Consider the following 13,388-nt stretch of genomic DNA (forward strand, 5'->3'; position numbering starts at 1 on the left):
AGTAGTGAAACTGGCATCACTCCGAAGCAAAAACATACAATAGATAGGCTATAAAGCATTCCTTCCCCTTTTCTATTTAACTTTTGTCCACCTGCAGTAAGCTAATTGCTCTGAAGAAGCAGCGCAACATTTTTTTTCCATTCCTCGTTCCTTCATCTTCACTTGCTCTTTAATTACAAGCTAAAGTATACTTAATCATCCACGCTCAGTCTAAAAGCAATTTCACATCCACAGTATGTGGTTTTATGACAGCTCAAATCAATCACCAGCTCACTATTTTATTATTGTCTTGTCTTGCTTCTTATCTTCTAACTCGCTGGGGAATCCCTGCCAGAATATAATGGGGCCAAAAGGGAAATAGATTGGAAAAACTACAGAAGGCAGCACTGGCACAAACTGCGAGGAAGAAAAGACATAAAATGTTTTCCTAGTCTCTAAACTTTCTGTTCATTATTTACAATTTTCTGCTAGAAAACACAAAGACACACTTTGCAGCATTATATGTTTCGCACCAGCACCAACATAAAGAGGAAGGTGAATGGTTATGCTGCTGGAAAGTCTTATGTGTTATTTCATAATTATATTTTATTTAATGAGTGTGCACTTGTACAAAGCACAAATTCATTTGTGGGAGGCTGCACAGTAATGGAGAGGTCTGTGTACTAATATTTGCCGCCTCAGGTTTCTGGCTATAGATTGTGTTTCTATGGGAATTATTTAATGAAAGGAAAATTAAGTTAATAAAGGCCATGACATCAATTTCCACAATTCCAACTGTCAGATCAAAGGAATTTGGTTTGCAAAATTACCTTTCATTTTCTTGCAGAATGACATTTCCTTTCATCCAAGCGAAGGTTGGTCTCGGGGAAGCTTTTGGTTTACATTCAATGATGACCTCACCACCCACGCTAACAGCTATTAATTTCTTCAAGGGGCTCATTGAGAAATCGGGAGCCGATGCTGGAAAGCAAAGATAGACACTTGTAACAAAGCCAAATATTCCTCTGATACATTTATACTTTGAGCGCTTAGATTGTGTATCTTGTAGAAACAAGGAACTGCAGACGCTTGTTAATACACAAAAGGACACAAGGTGCTGGAGTAACTCCAGCGGCATGGCTCTGAGGGTGGCATGTTGATGCAGCGGTAGAGTTGCTTACAGCGCCAAAGACCCGGGTTCGATCCTGACTCAGGGTGCTGATTGAATGGAGATTGTACATTCTCCCTGTGACCTGGGTGTTCTCCAGGTGCTCTGGTTTCCTCCCACACTCCAAAGACATACATGTTGGTAAGCTAATTGGCTTAGAAATAATATAAATTGTCCCTTGTGTGTGTAGGATTATGTTAATGTGCGGGGATCGCTGATCGGTGCGGAGCCAGTGGGCCGAAGGGCCTGTTTCTGCACTGTATCTATAAACTAAACTAAACTCAGCTCTGCTGCCCAACCTGCTAGGTTACTCCAGCAGTTGTGTACTTTTAGAAATTTCTCGCAGCTGTTTCTTCCAGATAAAATCACTTTATCCAACAGTTACAAACAAATAAAGTCATAATGTCACGTAATAGGAGCAGAATTAGGCCATTCGGCCCAACAAGTCTACTCCGCCATTCAATCATGGCTGATCTATCTCTCCTTCCTAACCCCATTCTCCTTCCTTCTCCCCATAACCTCTTACACCTATACTAATCAAAAAATGATTTACATCTGCCTTAAAAATATCCACTGATTTGGCCTCTTCAGCCTTCTGTGACAAAGAATTCCACATGTTCACCACTCTCTGACTAAATACATTTCTTCTCATCTCCATCCTAAATGAACGTCCTTTAATTTTAAGACTATGCCCTCTAAACCAGCACTCCCAAGTCCCTTTGCACCTCCAATTTCTTGATTCTCTCCCCATTTAGAAAACAGTCTGCTCCTATATTTTACTTCCAAAATGCATGAATCCACACTTTGCTACACTATATTCCATATGCCACTCCTCTGCTCACTCTCCCAAACTGTCCAATTCCTTCTGCAGAGTCCCTGCTTTATCTACACTACCCGCCCTTCCACCTATTTTCGTATCATCCGCAAACTTGGCCACAAATCCTTCAATCCCCTCGTCCAAATCATTAATATACAAAGTGAAGAGTAGTGGCCCCAGCACTGACCCTGCAGAACTCCGTTAGTCACTGGCAGCCAACCAGAAAAAGTAACAGGCTTCAAAAGATAACACAATGACACTTTAGTTTCTAAACCCTCAAAGATGCAAGCAGAATCTAATTTGAACTCAAAGAACTTAAAATTTAAACAACGTTGATACTCTTCAGAAAAATCGACTTGACTGTGTCTGAACCCCTCTGTTGGTGGATCACCAGCTTCCTGACAGACAGGAAGCAGCATGCGAGGCTGGGAAAGCACATCTCGGACCCGCAAACCCTCAGCATAGGAGCGCCACAAGGCTGCGTACTCTCCCCTCTCTTCTACTCTCTTTACACCAATGACTGCACCTCCACAGACTCCTCTGTCAAGCTTCTCAAGTTTGTGGATGACACAACCCTGATTGGACTGATCCAGGATGGGGAGGAATCTGCCTACAGACAGGAAGTGTCACAGCTGGCGTACTGGTGCCATCGCATCAACCTGGAGCTCAATGCTCTTAAGACAGTGGACTTTAGAAGAGCTCCCACTCCCCTCACCCCACTCACCATCAACAACACCACAGTCACATCTGCGGAGTGTTTTAAGTTCTTGGGAACCATAATCTCCAAGGACCTTAAGTTGGGGGCTACCATCGACTCCGCAGTCAAAAAGGCACAACAGAGGATGTACTGCCTAAGGCAGCTGAGGAAGCACAATCTGCCACAGGCAACGATGGTCCAATTCTATACGGCCATCGTAGAGTCTGTCCTCACCTTCTCCATCTGGTTTGGCTCAGCCACCAAGCACGACACCCGGAGGCTGCAGTGAATCATCCGATCAGCAGAGAAGGTTATTGGCGGCAACCTTCCCTCCATTGATGAACTGCAAGGGCCAGGAAGCAAGCGGGTAAGATCATCTCTGACCCCTCTCACCCTGGCCACAAACTCTTTGAATCACTTCCTTCTGGAAGGCGACTCCGGACTGTCAAAGCTGCCACAGCCAGACATAAAAACAGCTTTTTTCCACGTGTAGTAGCTCTATTCAATAGCCAAATATATGTAGCCTCCTTTTGCTCTGGTATTTTGTTTGGTTCACATGTTTGATCAATAGTGTTTATTATTAATGTTTAGTGTTTTATGTGTCATTCGTAACTGTCACTGTATGTCATGGTGTCACTTGTGGGCAGAGCAGCAAGGCAAAGTCCTTGTATGTGAATACTTGCCCAATAAACGTATTTATTCATTCATTCATTGAAATAATCGACAAGATTTGCAGTTTGAAAAAAAAAGGAAAACTAAGAAACAAAGACTTCTTGGAATAATTTACTACTTGTGAAAGTGAAACTTCATGCACCAATGTTCTTTTTCAAGGCTGTGTATCATATCAGGACCATGAACAGCATCATTAACATAATCCATTTCCAGCTCTAAATGGCTGCTGAAAGAATAACTGCCACAGATCTAACAATTTCACACCACATCACTGGGAAACACATGGCAAAATGGCTTTGGCACGTCTCATGGCTGAACATTGCAATTTGTTCACTAAGGTGCAGCACATCCGAACTTGTAACACATTTTCCTTACTCCACATTGATACTTTCAATGCTTTAATAAAATGAGAGCCCTAAAGTCACCATTGCTTATCCACCATTTTCTGCACTATTTATTTATTTTATTATTTATTTCGAACAGAATAAAAGAATAAAAAGCAAGTGTGAAACAGCATACAAAAAACAAAACAAAAATATTTATAAAGTGTCATAAACAATATCTATAAATAAATGAAATCGTATGTGTCCGAAAAGGAGCAGGAAGAAGCCAAAGCTTTTTAATTCCCACCCCTTATTCAACTGCTTGTAATTATCTTATACTAAAATGAGAACAGAGAAATCGGATGCTCTCATCAGGGACACCGGTGAAGCATTACTGATAATAATGACACCAGTTCCATTCAGATGAGGTTCTGAGAAAAAAACTCATAAGGAAGCTTGGCTGAAGAGAGAAATAGAGTAATTGGCTAAGAATAAAAAGGACGTGTGGTCCAGGTATAGGCAGCTGGGGTCAAGTGTATCCTTAGAGGAGCTTCGGGAACTAAGGAGCAAATTAAAAAATAAATCAGAAGTGCAAAAAGGGGCCAGGAAATAGATAGCATTAAGGACAACCCCAAGAGATTTTATAAATACATAAAGGGAAAAAGGGTAACTAGAGAGAGTGTAGGACCCTTCAGGAATCAAAGCAGTCAACTCTGTGTGGAGCCACAGGAGATGGGCAAAGTCCTCAATGAGTATTTCTACTCTGTATTTACTGAGATGAAAGAAAGGAGGATGGAGGAACTTGGGGCAGACAATGGAAGTGTCTTTAGAGTAGTCAGCATTGTGGTTGAAGAGGTGCTGAAGGTACGATCGTGTATGAAGGCAGCCAAAACTCCAGGGCCTGATCATATATATGCAAAGACATTGTGGGAAGCCATAGGACATTAACATTACCGGTTGGTTATCCTTGGTTCTGAAAACGACTGTTTATGTTTTTCTCCCCCAATGAGCCAATGGAATTCACCGATCAGCACCGGCTACAACCTCCGAGAACCTACGACCTCCTGGCGAGCCACTACCACTGCACCTACAGCACGAGAATTCTCACTACTCTCCATGGCGGATTAATTCTGGTGGCCACTAATTTTTCAACATGTGAATGTTGACCAGAATGAAGCCGCGTCTAGTTCCGAGAATACGGGAACTACTCACGACCATGAAGGCAACTCCCCGGCAACCACCCGCGAACATGTGGTGACTACATAGTCTCCCGTAGTCGCCTAAAAAGTCGCCTAAGTTGGACAGGCCCGTAAGAATGTGATATACTCTACGTTAAGGCTTGAAGTTAAGAATCTACCAAGGGGAGAATCAGAGAAGTTAGGAGAGAGATTGACAAGACAATTAGAAAAGCAAAGAGTAACAATGAGCAGATCCAACCCTCTGCCTAAACTGGCCACATGCCCACCCACACGGACATGTGCTGGATGCGAAGGGTTGACTTCGCAGAGAGGCATCAAACGAAGAAGTGAAATCTTTACTTGGAATATTGCAAGGAAGGGGAAGTTGTGGAAAACTAGACGAGGACAATAGCTGGACCCATGTGACCATATTACTAATAAAGATCTTAATTATGTCCAAGACATTGGTATCATTACCACACGTATTACCGTGCAACATGTATTACCACAGCCAAGGACTCTACAGATAAAAATGACAGGCACTAGTTCTGCAGCGGCAGAATTCCACTGAAACATTCCTTGGCTTCAACATTGACCGTGAATCACAAATTAGGTTTCAGGAAATGAGAAGAAATTTACGTAATCATGTTTAAAACATAAATCTGATACATATCAAATAAACTTTTCAAATTTAAGGAGGCTTAAGCCCCAGGCCAAGATGTATGACACCTTAGCATTTTAAAAGAATTTAGTCAAGCGATAGCAGAGGCACTATTACAGATATTTAATTATTAATTAGAAAAGAACACTGTGCCAGAGGACTGGCAGATTGCTAACCTAACGCTCGTCTAATCAAGAAGATAGAAATGCCAAGAAAATTAAAGACCAGATTAACATTTGAGTCTGAAAAATAATAGAACACCAACTAAGAGAGAAAATATAGATGCATCTAAAATTAAAAATGTAATTGGATTTCCAAGGATAAAGCCCTGTTTGATCAAACTCATTTTTTTGGGGGGGGGGGGGGGGGGGGGGGGGGGGGGGGGGGGGGGGGGGGAGTGGGTGTAGAAAGGGGCACAGAGCAGAGATAATTAGACTGGATTTGTAGATACTGAATGTAAATTTGGTACGTAGGAGAACAGAGAGTGTCCTGTGTGGAAATATTTGAAGTGTAGTATCGGTGTAAGAGATAACACATAGGTATTTTAAATGAATGAATTTGAAAAGGTCCGACAAGCATCAATGTTATTTACATTTTATTTGGGGCAAATTTTTTAGTTAAATGAGTCAACTTCTTGAAAATCATGAAGATCTTGACAGATAATTCATGACAAAGAGTCAGTCACACAGTACAGAAAATGGTCCTCCAACAAAACTTGCCCATGCTGACTAAGATGCTCCATCTAAGCCTATCCCACCTGCCTGTGTTTGGCCCATATTCCTCTAAACATTTCCTATCCTTGAAGCTGTCTAACAGCCTTTAGACAGGCACCTGCCTCAACTACCTCTTTTGGCAGTTCATTCCTCATACCCACCAACCTCTGTGTGAAAAAGTCGCCACTCAGGTTCCTATTAAATCTTTCCCCTCTCACCTTAAACCTTTGGTTTTCAAATCCCCTACAGCTATTCACCTTATGATTTTATACGATCACCCCTCAGCCTTGTGTGCTCCAATGAGCAAAGTCGTAGTCTGCTCAATCTCACCTCATTGCTCAGGCCTTCAAGTCCTGGAAGCATCTTCATAAGGACGTAAATCTGCTCTGCACTCTATTTCCAGCTTAACCACATTCAAGCAACCTATACTGCAAGCAATTCCCAGGGAAGGACATTTATGACAGTAACTTCAGACTTTTCCAGCAGTTATGCCTGTTGAAACTGCAACAACTGACCTGGCACAGATCAATGAGTCCATTAATTTCAATGGAAAGGAATGGCAATGAGGCAGAAGAATAAGAATCAGTCAATTGCCATTTTTTTAATTAATTGAGTTAATTTAAAGGTTACAATTTATTTTTTACTGTTGTATATGTACTACATTTTTAGATTTAAATGCTGTATTGTGTAATATCTCAAGAAAATTAACAGTTTATATACATTTTAGAGTATTTGTGAATGTTAAAACATACGATACGATAGAATTATGATACAATGGAACTACGATACGATAGAACTTTATTCATCCCAGGAGGGAAATTGGTGTGCCAACAGTCATAAAACACAACAAGATACATGAAATTAAAGTGACGAGTGCTCCTGAGTTTAACCAGTGTGTCGGGGAGGGGGGTGGGGATGAGCTGTATTGTCTAAGATGCTCCACAGTTTGAGGAGCATCCTCTCCTCCAAGACCACCTTCCATGAATCTAACTTCACCCCCAGGAAGGAGCCAGCCCTCCAGATGAACTTGTTAATTTTGTTGGAGTCCATGGCCAACTACCCCAGCACACGACAGTGAAGAAGATGGCACTGGCCACCACCGGTTGATAGAACATCTGCAGCATCCAGCTCTTTATTAGCTTTGACAGTTGATTGAGCATGGGATGTGTTGTTTCTAGCTATCAATGTGTTCCTGCAGGATCTATGATTGAAAGGCTTGGAACATTACATATCTCCATTGGCCGAACTTGCACACACATGAATGCATGCATAATTAATTTTACCCGCAGATATATGTGAGTTAATCCATTTAGCCAAAAAAAATCATGAATGTTCGGAGAGCATAAATATTGTTAGGAGAAGATTTGAAGTGTTTGACTTTTATAAAATGCATTTATTTCACATGATAAAGCTTTCCATATGAATTGGAATAATAGAAATGTGTCATGTAAGATCAGTTAGTATTTAGAAAACTCTAGCATAATTATAGAAATCTCTGCAAATGGTAGATATTTGCAAATAGATGAGATAATGTTTGATGTTTTTACTAGATTCCATATGAAAGGTTTGTTAGCAACAATGAAAAAAAACTGCTCTATTAGAAATCCAAAAGAGAAGCTTCTGTTATACTGTTTGGCAGTGAAAACTTTATGACAGTATTTCTGCAACAAAGTCACAGATAAGATTCTAATTGTATTGTGAGCTGGGCCACATCCACCTTTAAATGCCATATATTTTATCTGTCCACTGAACAGATCCTTCAGATGAACTGAACTACCATACCACATATCCTTCTATATTCTCAAGAAACCAATTAGCCAGAAATAACACTGACCTTAAAGCTTCTTTTAAATCTGTCACAGAGCCTGGTTGTTCATGTGAAGTATGACACTATTAGTTATAGTTTTGAAAATGTCGGTGACATCGGTGAATGGTGCAGAAAATATGCCAGGAATTGATTTTATTTCCATTGTATCAGAATTTATAAACCAGCATCAAATCAATAGCTTATTCACAACTATATTTTATTTTGTTCATCAATTCCTTTGTTTCAAGAAGTTTACTGAAGTACCTGCACCAGGGACTGAAACAATAATCTAAATCAAATTAATATCACTTGGGGAGACACGAGAAACTGCACATGTTGCAATATTGAATGAAAAACAATCTCTGGAAGAACTCAGTGGGTGAGGCAGCATTCCTGGAGGTAAAGAATGATACTATTTTGATTCGGGTCCCAAATCAAAATGGTACCTTCGTCAGACTAATGGCCTAGTGGGGAGAAAGCTGGAAAAGAGGTGAGAGTGGGGTAATGCCTAGCAAATGATAGGTGCATGCAGTGTAGCAGGGTGCGGGAGGGGTGATCGGCAAAGGTGTGGAGGTAGTGACAAAGGTTGGGAGTGAAAGACAGAGTATTGAAAACAATAGTCAGGTAAAGAAAGAGAGGTAAAGTGTAAAGCAAGAGAGAGAAATATGGTTGGAAGTGGATAAGGGGAGGGCAGAGAGGCTAAAAGGAAATATGGGACTAGGAGATGGGAGAATAGGTGCACACCAGAATAGGAGGGGTACAGTGGAAAAAGGGTGGGGAGGGGGGTAGATGTAGTATTTGAAATTGGAGAAATTAATTTTAAGCTGCCCGTGGAATATGGGGTGCTGTTCTCGCAGTTTGCACGTGGTCTCACTCAAGTAATGGAGGAGGCAAAGACAAAAAGGTCAGATTGGGAATTAGAGTTAGAATGATTTAGCAACCAGGAGATCTGCTTGATCTGACATCTGTGGTTGGTATGATTTTAGAGTCCGTTATAAAGGATGAAGTTACGGAATACTTAGAAGTTCACAATAAAATAGGCTGAAGTCAGCATGGCTTTGCAAAGGGGTGGCCTTGCCTGACAAATTTACTGCAATTCTTTGAAGAATTAAATAGCAGGACAGACAACAGAGAGTCAGTGGATGTTGTTTACCTGGATTTTCAGAAAGCCTTTGATTAACCTTACATGGGAGGCTGCTAAGGAAAATGAGAGCCCTTGTTATCAAGGGTAGATACTAGCATGGATATCATGTTGGCTGGATGGCAAAGAGAGACAATAAAGTGGTCTTTAAAGTGGTCTGAAGAAGGGTTTCGGCCCGAAACGGCGCCTATTTCCTTCGCTCCATAGATGCTGCTGCACTCGCTGAGTTTCTCCAGCAATTTTGTGTACCTTCGATCTTCCAGTATCTGCAGTGCCTTCTTGAACAATAAAGTGGTCTTTTTCTGTTTGGCTGCCAGTGACTCGGGCTCAGTTCTGGGGGCCCTGCTCTTCATGTTAATGATTTGGATGAGGGGATTGAAGGCTTTGTGGCACGTTTGCGGATTATACGAAAATAGGTGGAGGGGTAGGTAGATTATTTTCTAAATCGGGAGATAATCCAGAAATCAGCGGTGCAAAGGGCTGGTGCAGGATTCCCATAAAGTTAATCTGCAAATTAATTGGTAATAAAGAAAGCAAACACAATGCTTGCATTTATTTTGAGGGGGCATGTGTACAAAAACAGGGACGTAATGCTGAGGTTCTATAAAGCGCTGGTCAGGCCGCATTTGGAATTTTGTGAGCAGTTTTGGGCACCATATCTGCGGAAGGATGTGCTGGCTCTGGAGAGGTCCAAAGGAGGTTACAAGAATGATCCCAGAAATGAGTAGGCTAACATATGATGAGCGTTTGACGGCACTGGGCCTGTACTCGCTGGAGTTTGAAAGAATGAGGGGGGACCTCATTGAAACATACAGAAATAGTGAAAGGCTTGAATAGAGTGGATGTGGAGAGGATGTTTCCACCAGTTGGAGAATCTAGGACTAGAGGTCATAGGCTCAGAATTAAAAGACATTCTTTTAGGAAGTAGATGAGGGGGAATTTCTTTAGTCAGAGGATTGTGAATCTGTGGAATTCTTTGCCACAGAAGGCTGCAGACTCAAGTCAGTGGATATATTTAAGGCAGAGATGGGCAGATTTTGATTAGTACAGGTTTCAGAGGTTATGGGGAGAAGGCAGGAGAATGGGGTTCAGAGGAAGAGATAGATCAGCCATGATTGAATGGCGGAGTAGACTTGATAGGCCAAATGGCCTAATTCTGCTCCTGATCTTATGACCCAGCAGGGCTTGGTGGACAGAATGCATGTGTTTGGCGAAATAATTGCCTGGACTAAGCTTTGTTTTGCCAATGTAAAGGAGGCAACATTGCGAGCACCAAATAAATAGACAAGGTTGAAGGAGGAGCATGTGAACCTCTGCCTCGCCTGGAAGGGGTTGGGATCACTGGATGGTTGAGGCTCACATTAGATGGAAGAGGGAGAGGAGGTGTAGGGGCAAGTACCACAGGGGTAAGTGCCTGGGGAGGAAGCAGGTTGGGTGGGAAGGAAAGGGCAAACCAAGGAGTTGTGGAGAGAGTGATCTCTATGGAAGGTGAAGGGGATGGGAAGATGTGACTAGTGGTGGGATTATATTGAAGGTGACAAAAATGGTGTTGATTGATGTGTTCCCCAACCTAGCACTGCCCACTTCTATTTCCTTCCCAAAATCCACAAACATGACTTCCCATCATCTATGCCTGCTAATGCCCCACCAAACACATCTCCAAATACCGCTAGTCTATCTTTTCCCACCTTCCAGTCCCTTTTGATCTACATCTGAGATGCTCTACATCTACGTGCTCGCTTGCTCCATTTCCACCTCTTTTCCCGCTTTCTCCCTGATACTCCATCAATTGTGAAGATAGACCCTGACCTGAAACATCATCTAGTCAGTCCACCAACAAATGCAGCCCGACACCCCACACTTTTTCTTTTGTTCATCTATCCAAACCCTCCGCAAATTCCGCTGATCCCAGTGTCTGTTTTCAGTTTAAACTAGTATCTGCAGTTCCTCCCTACACATTTTGAATATCGATAACATTGACTCAAGCACAGTTAGCATTCATCCTTTGCAGCATCAATACATCTATGAGTGAATTGAATTATTCTTACCCAAAACTCTGAGCTCAGCACTGAGGTAAATTACTCCATGTTTGTTTTCAGCCAGGCATTGATACATGCCAGAATCGGACAAGTTAACAGCAGGGATAGTAAGTGCTCCTTTTTCCACCCGAATTCTCTCCTGTTAATTAAAAATCAAGCAAGTGCCTTATTTCAACATATCCATTCATAATATTACTTAACATCTTTAATACACAAGTTTCATGTAAATAACTTTAATTTTATTAGATTGGTTTCCACACAGTGTCTTCCAATCATTTATGTCAGGGTTTTTTTTGTGCGGTTACTTGGGTGTATCGTGGAACATAATGATGACCTTTTGTAATTCCACTGATTAAAACCCAGTAATACTTCATTCTGACATTTCAGTAATTGTATTGCTACATTTGATGAGTTCAGCTTAATATCAGAAAAGAACATGCATGCTAATAACTCCACTATTCCCCACTTCGGTTCTTGCTGGTGTGGATGTAATTTAAGCACTGACACACTCTGCTTGAGGCTTGTATCTGTCTGAAAATGTTACCAAGGGTCAGAAGAAGAGATTAACATTTATCTGCTTCTGCATGTTTGCTCTAAATTGCATTACGTCGTTAATATAGAGTCAGTGTATCGGCAACATTACCTCCTTCATGAGGGGTTCACCGTTCTTCAGCCATCTGTGTGAAGGTTTCGGGTCCCCATTTGCCTTGCAAACCCACTGAAGACTTTCTTCGATCTGAAAATGTTACCAAGGGTCAGAATAAGTTGAACAGAGACCTTCCAAGCACATTTAGAACTAAAACACAGCTTGTAAATTGGAATTTGTCTCAAATATATTGTCAATTCATTTACATTTTCCATTGCCCGAGGCAACATCCTGCTGGAGGACCAAAATGGTATTAAATAAGGAAGCTGCTGTGACAATTTTTTACATTGCTGATGCGATGCGTCAAATATGTAGTTTAATTGAAATAGAAAAAATGCCCCTTGCACAAATCCATTACAGATTGTTAATACTGATTTACTCTGCATTATGAACTGGGAAAACTATGGCTAAATGTCAATATAGAATTACCACTATATTATCGGCAAACATTACCTCCTTCATGCTGGTTGTTCACCGTGAGTTCAGCCATCTGTGTGAAGGTTTCGGGTCCCCATTTGCCTTGCAAACCCACTGAAGACTTTCTTCGATGGGAACAAACGCATCTGATATGCTCCGACTCCAGTTAGGCCGTGCTGTATGCAAAAGGGGGGGGGGGGGAATAAGTTGAACACATAAAACCTTCCAAGCAGAAAATGTGTAGAACTAAAACACAGCTTGTAAATTGGAATTTGTCTCAAATATATTGTCAATTCATTTACATTTTCCATTGCCCGAGGCAACATCCTGCTGGAGGACCAAAATGGTATTAAATATGGAAGCTGCTGTGACAGTCATATATTTTTAACACGTGACTGCCAATGTTTCAGTTCAATTTTGCTGATGCGATGCGAAGAAATATGTAGTTTAATTGAAAGAAAATGCTCCTTGCACAAATCCATTACAGATTGTTAATACTGATTTACTCTGCATTATGAACTGGGAAAACTATGGCTAAATGTCAATGTTCGCGATAAATTACCACTATATTATCCAATAGTATTTGATCCATGACTGCCAAAGGTTTATTTTCAAACGCTGGTTGCAAGTTATATTTTGAGTACAAATACAATTTGTTTCTACCACAGCTGTTCCACTTAGCTATTCTAATGTTGAAGTTATAATAAGAAGCTTACTTCAGCAATTTAATTAAAAATTATATATGTATTACGCAAACAATGTCTTTCATAACTTCAGGACAACGCAAAGCAGCTCATAGTGGAGAGTGTTCAAGGTTGTGATCCTTGGTGTAGGTAACCTCTATCAAACATCCCCCATCCCCAACCCCCTTCCTTCTTCCTAACACCACGCTCACCCCTATGTCCCACCTGGATTCACACCCATTTTTCCCTTTCTCTCTATTCTTTCCACAGGCTTCACAATTCACAACTCTTCAATTCTTTTGTCTCCCATCTTCTGTATTTTTCATCACTGACCTTTGTGTGCCTGTCGATCAAACACTCCCGCCTCCCCTCACCTGTGTTCACTTATTACCTGCCATGCTTTTTCCTGACTCATTTCTCTGCCAGCTTCCTTTCCCCTCACATTCG

General features: G+C 41.3%; 1 protein-coding gene and 1 long non-coding RNA gene across 3 annotated transcripts in view; one reads left to right on the forward strand and one right to left on the reverse strand.

Moving 5' to 3' along the window:
• LOC129704532 (contactin-4-like) overlaps positions 1–13,388 on the reverse strand; it is a 796,241-nt gene that overhangs the window by 318,752 nt on the left and 464,101 nt on the right. Inside the window, exons 11-13 of one of the 2 annotated variants that reach the window (XM_055647705.1) lie at positions 11,839–11,931; positions 11,205–11,334; positions 810–960 (exon numbers count right to left, since the gene is read on the reverse strand). In XM_055647705.1, coding sequence (XP_055503680.1) covers positions 810–960; positions 11,205–11,334; positions 11,839–11,931 — 374 coding nt within the window. Of the gene's footprint in view, positions 1–809; positions 961–11,204; positions 11,335–11,838; positions 11,934–13,388 lie in introns of those variants that run through there. The other variant, XM_055647704.1, reaches the window with a different exon arrangement.
• On the forward strand, positions 11,793–12,435 carry LOC129704533 (uncharacterized). The gene is made up of 2 exons (XR_008724742.1): positions 11,793–11,882; positions 12,342–12,435. It is a non-coding gene; the product is annotated as an uncharacterized LOC129704533 (long non-coding RNA).

The sequence above is a fragment of the Leucoraja erinacea genome, chromosome 16 (assembly GCF_028641065.1).
Source record: "Leucoraja erinacea ecotype New England chromosome 16, Leri_hhj_1, whole genome shotgun sequence".
Lineage (NCBI taxonomy): Eukaryota > Metazoa > Chordata > Chondrichthyes > Rajiformes > Rajidae > Leucoraja > Leucoraja erinaceus.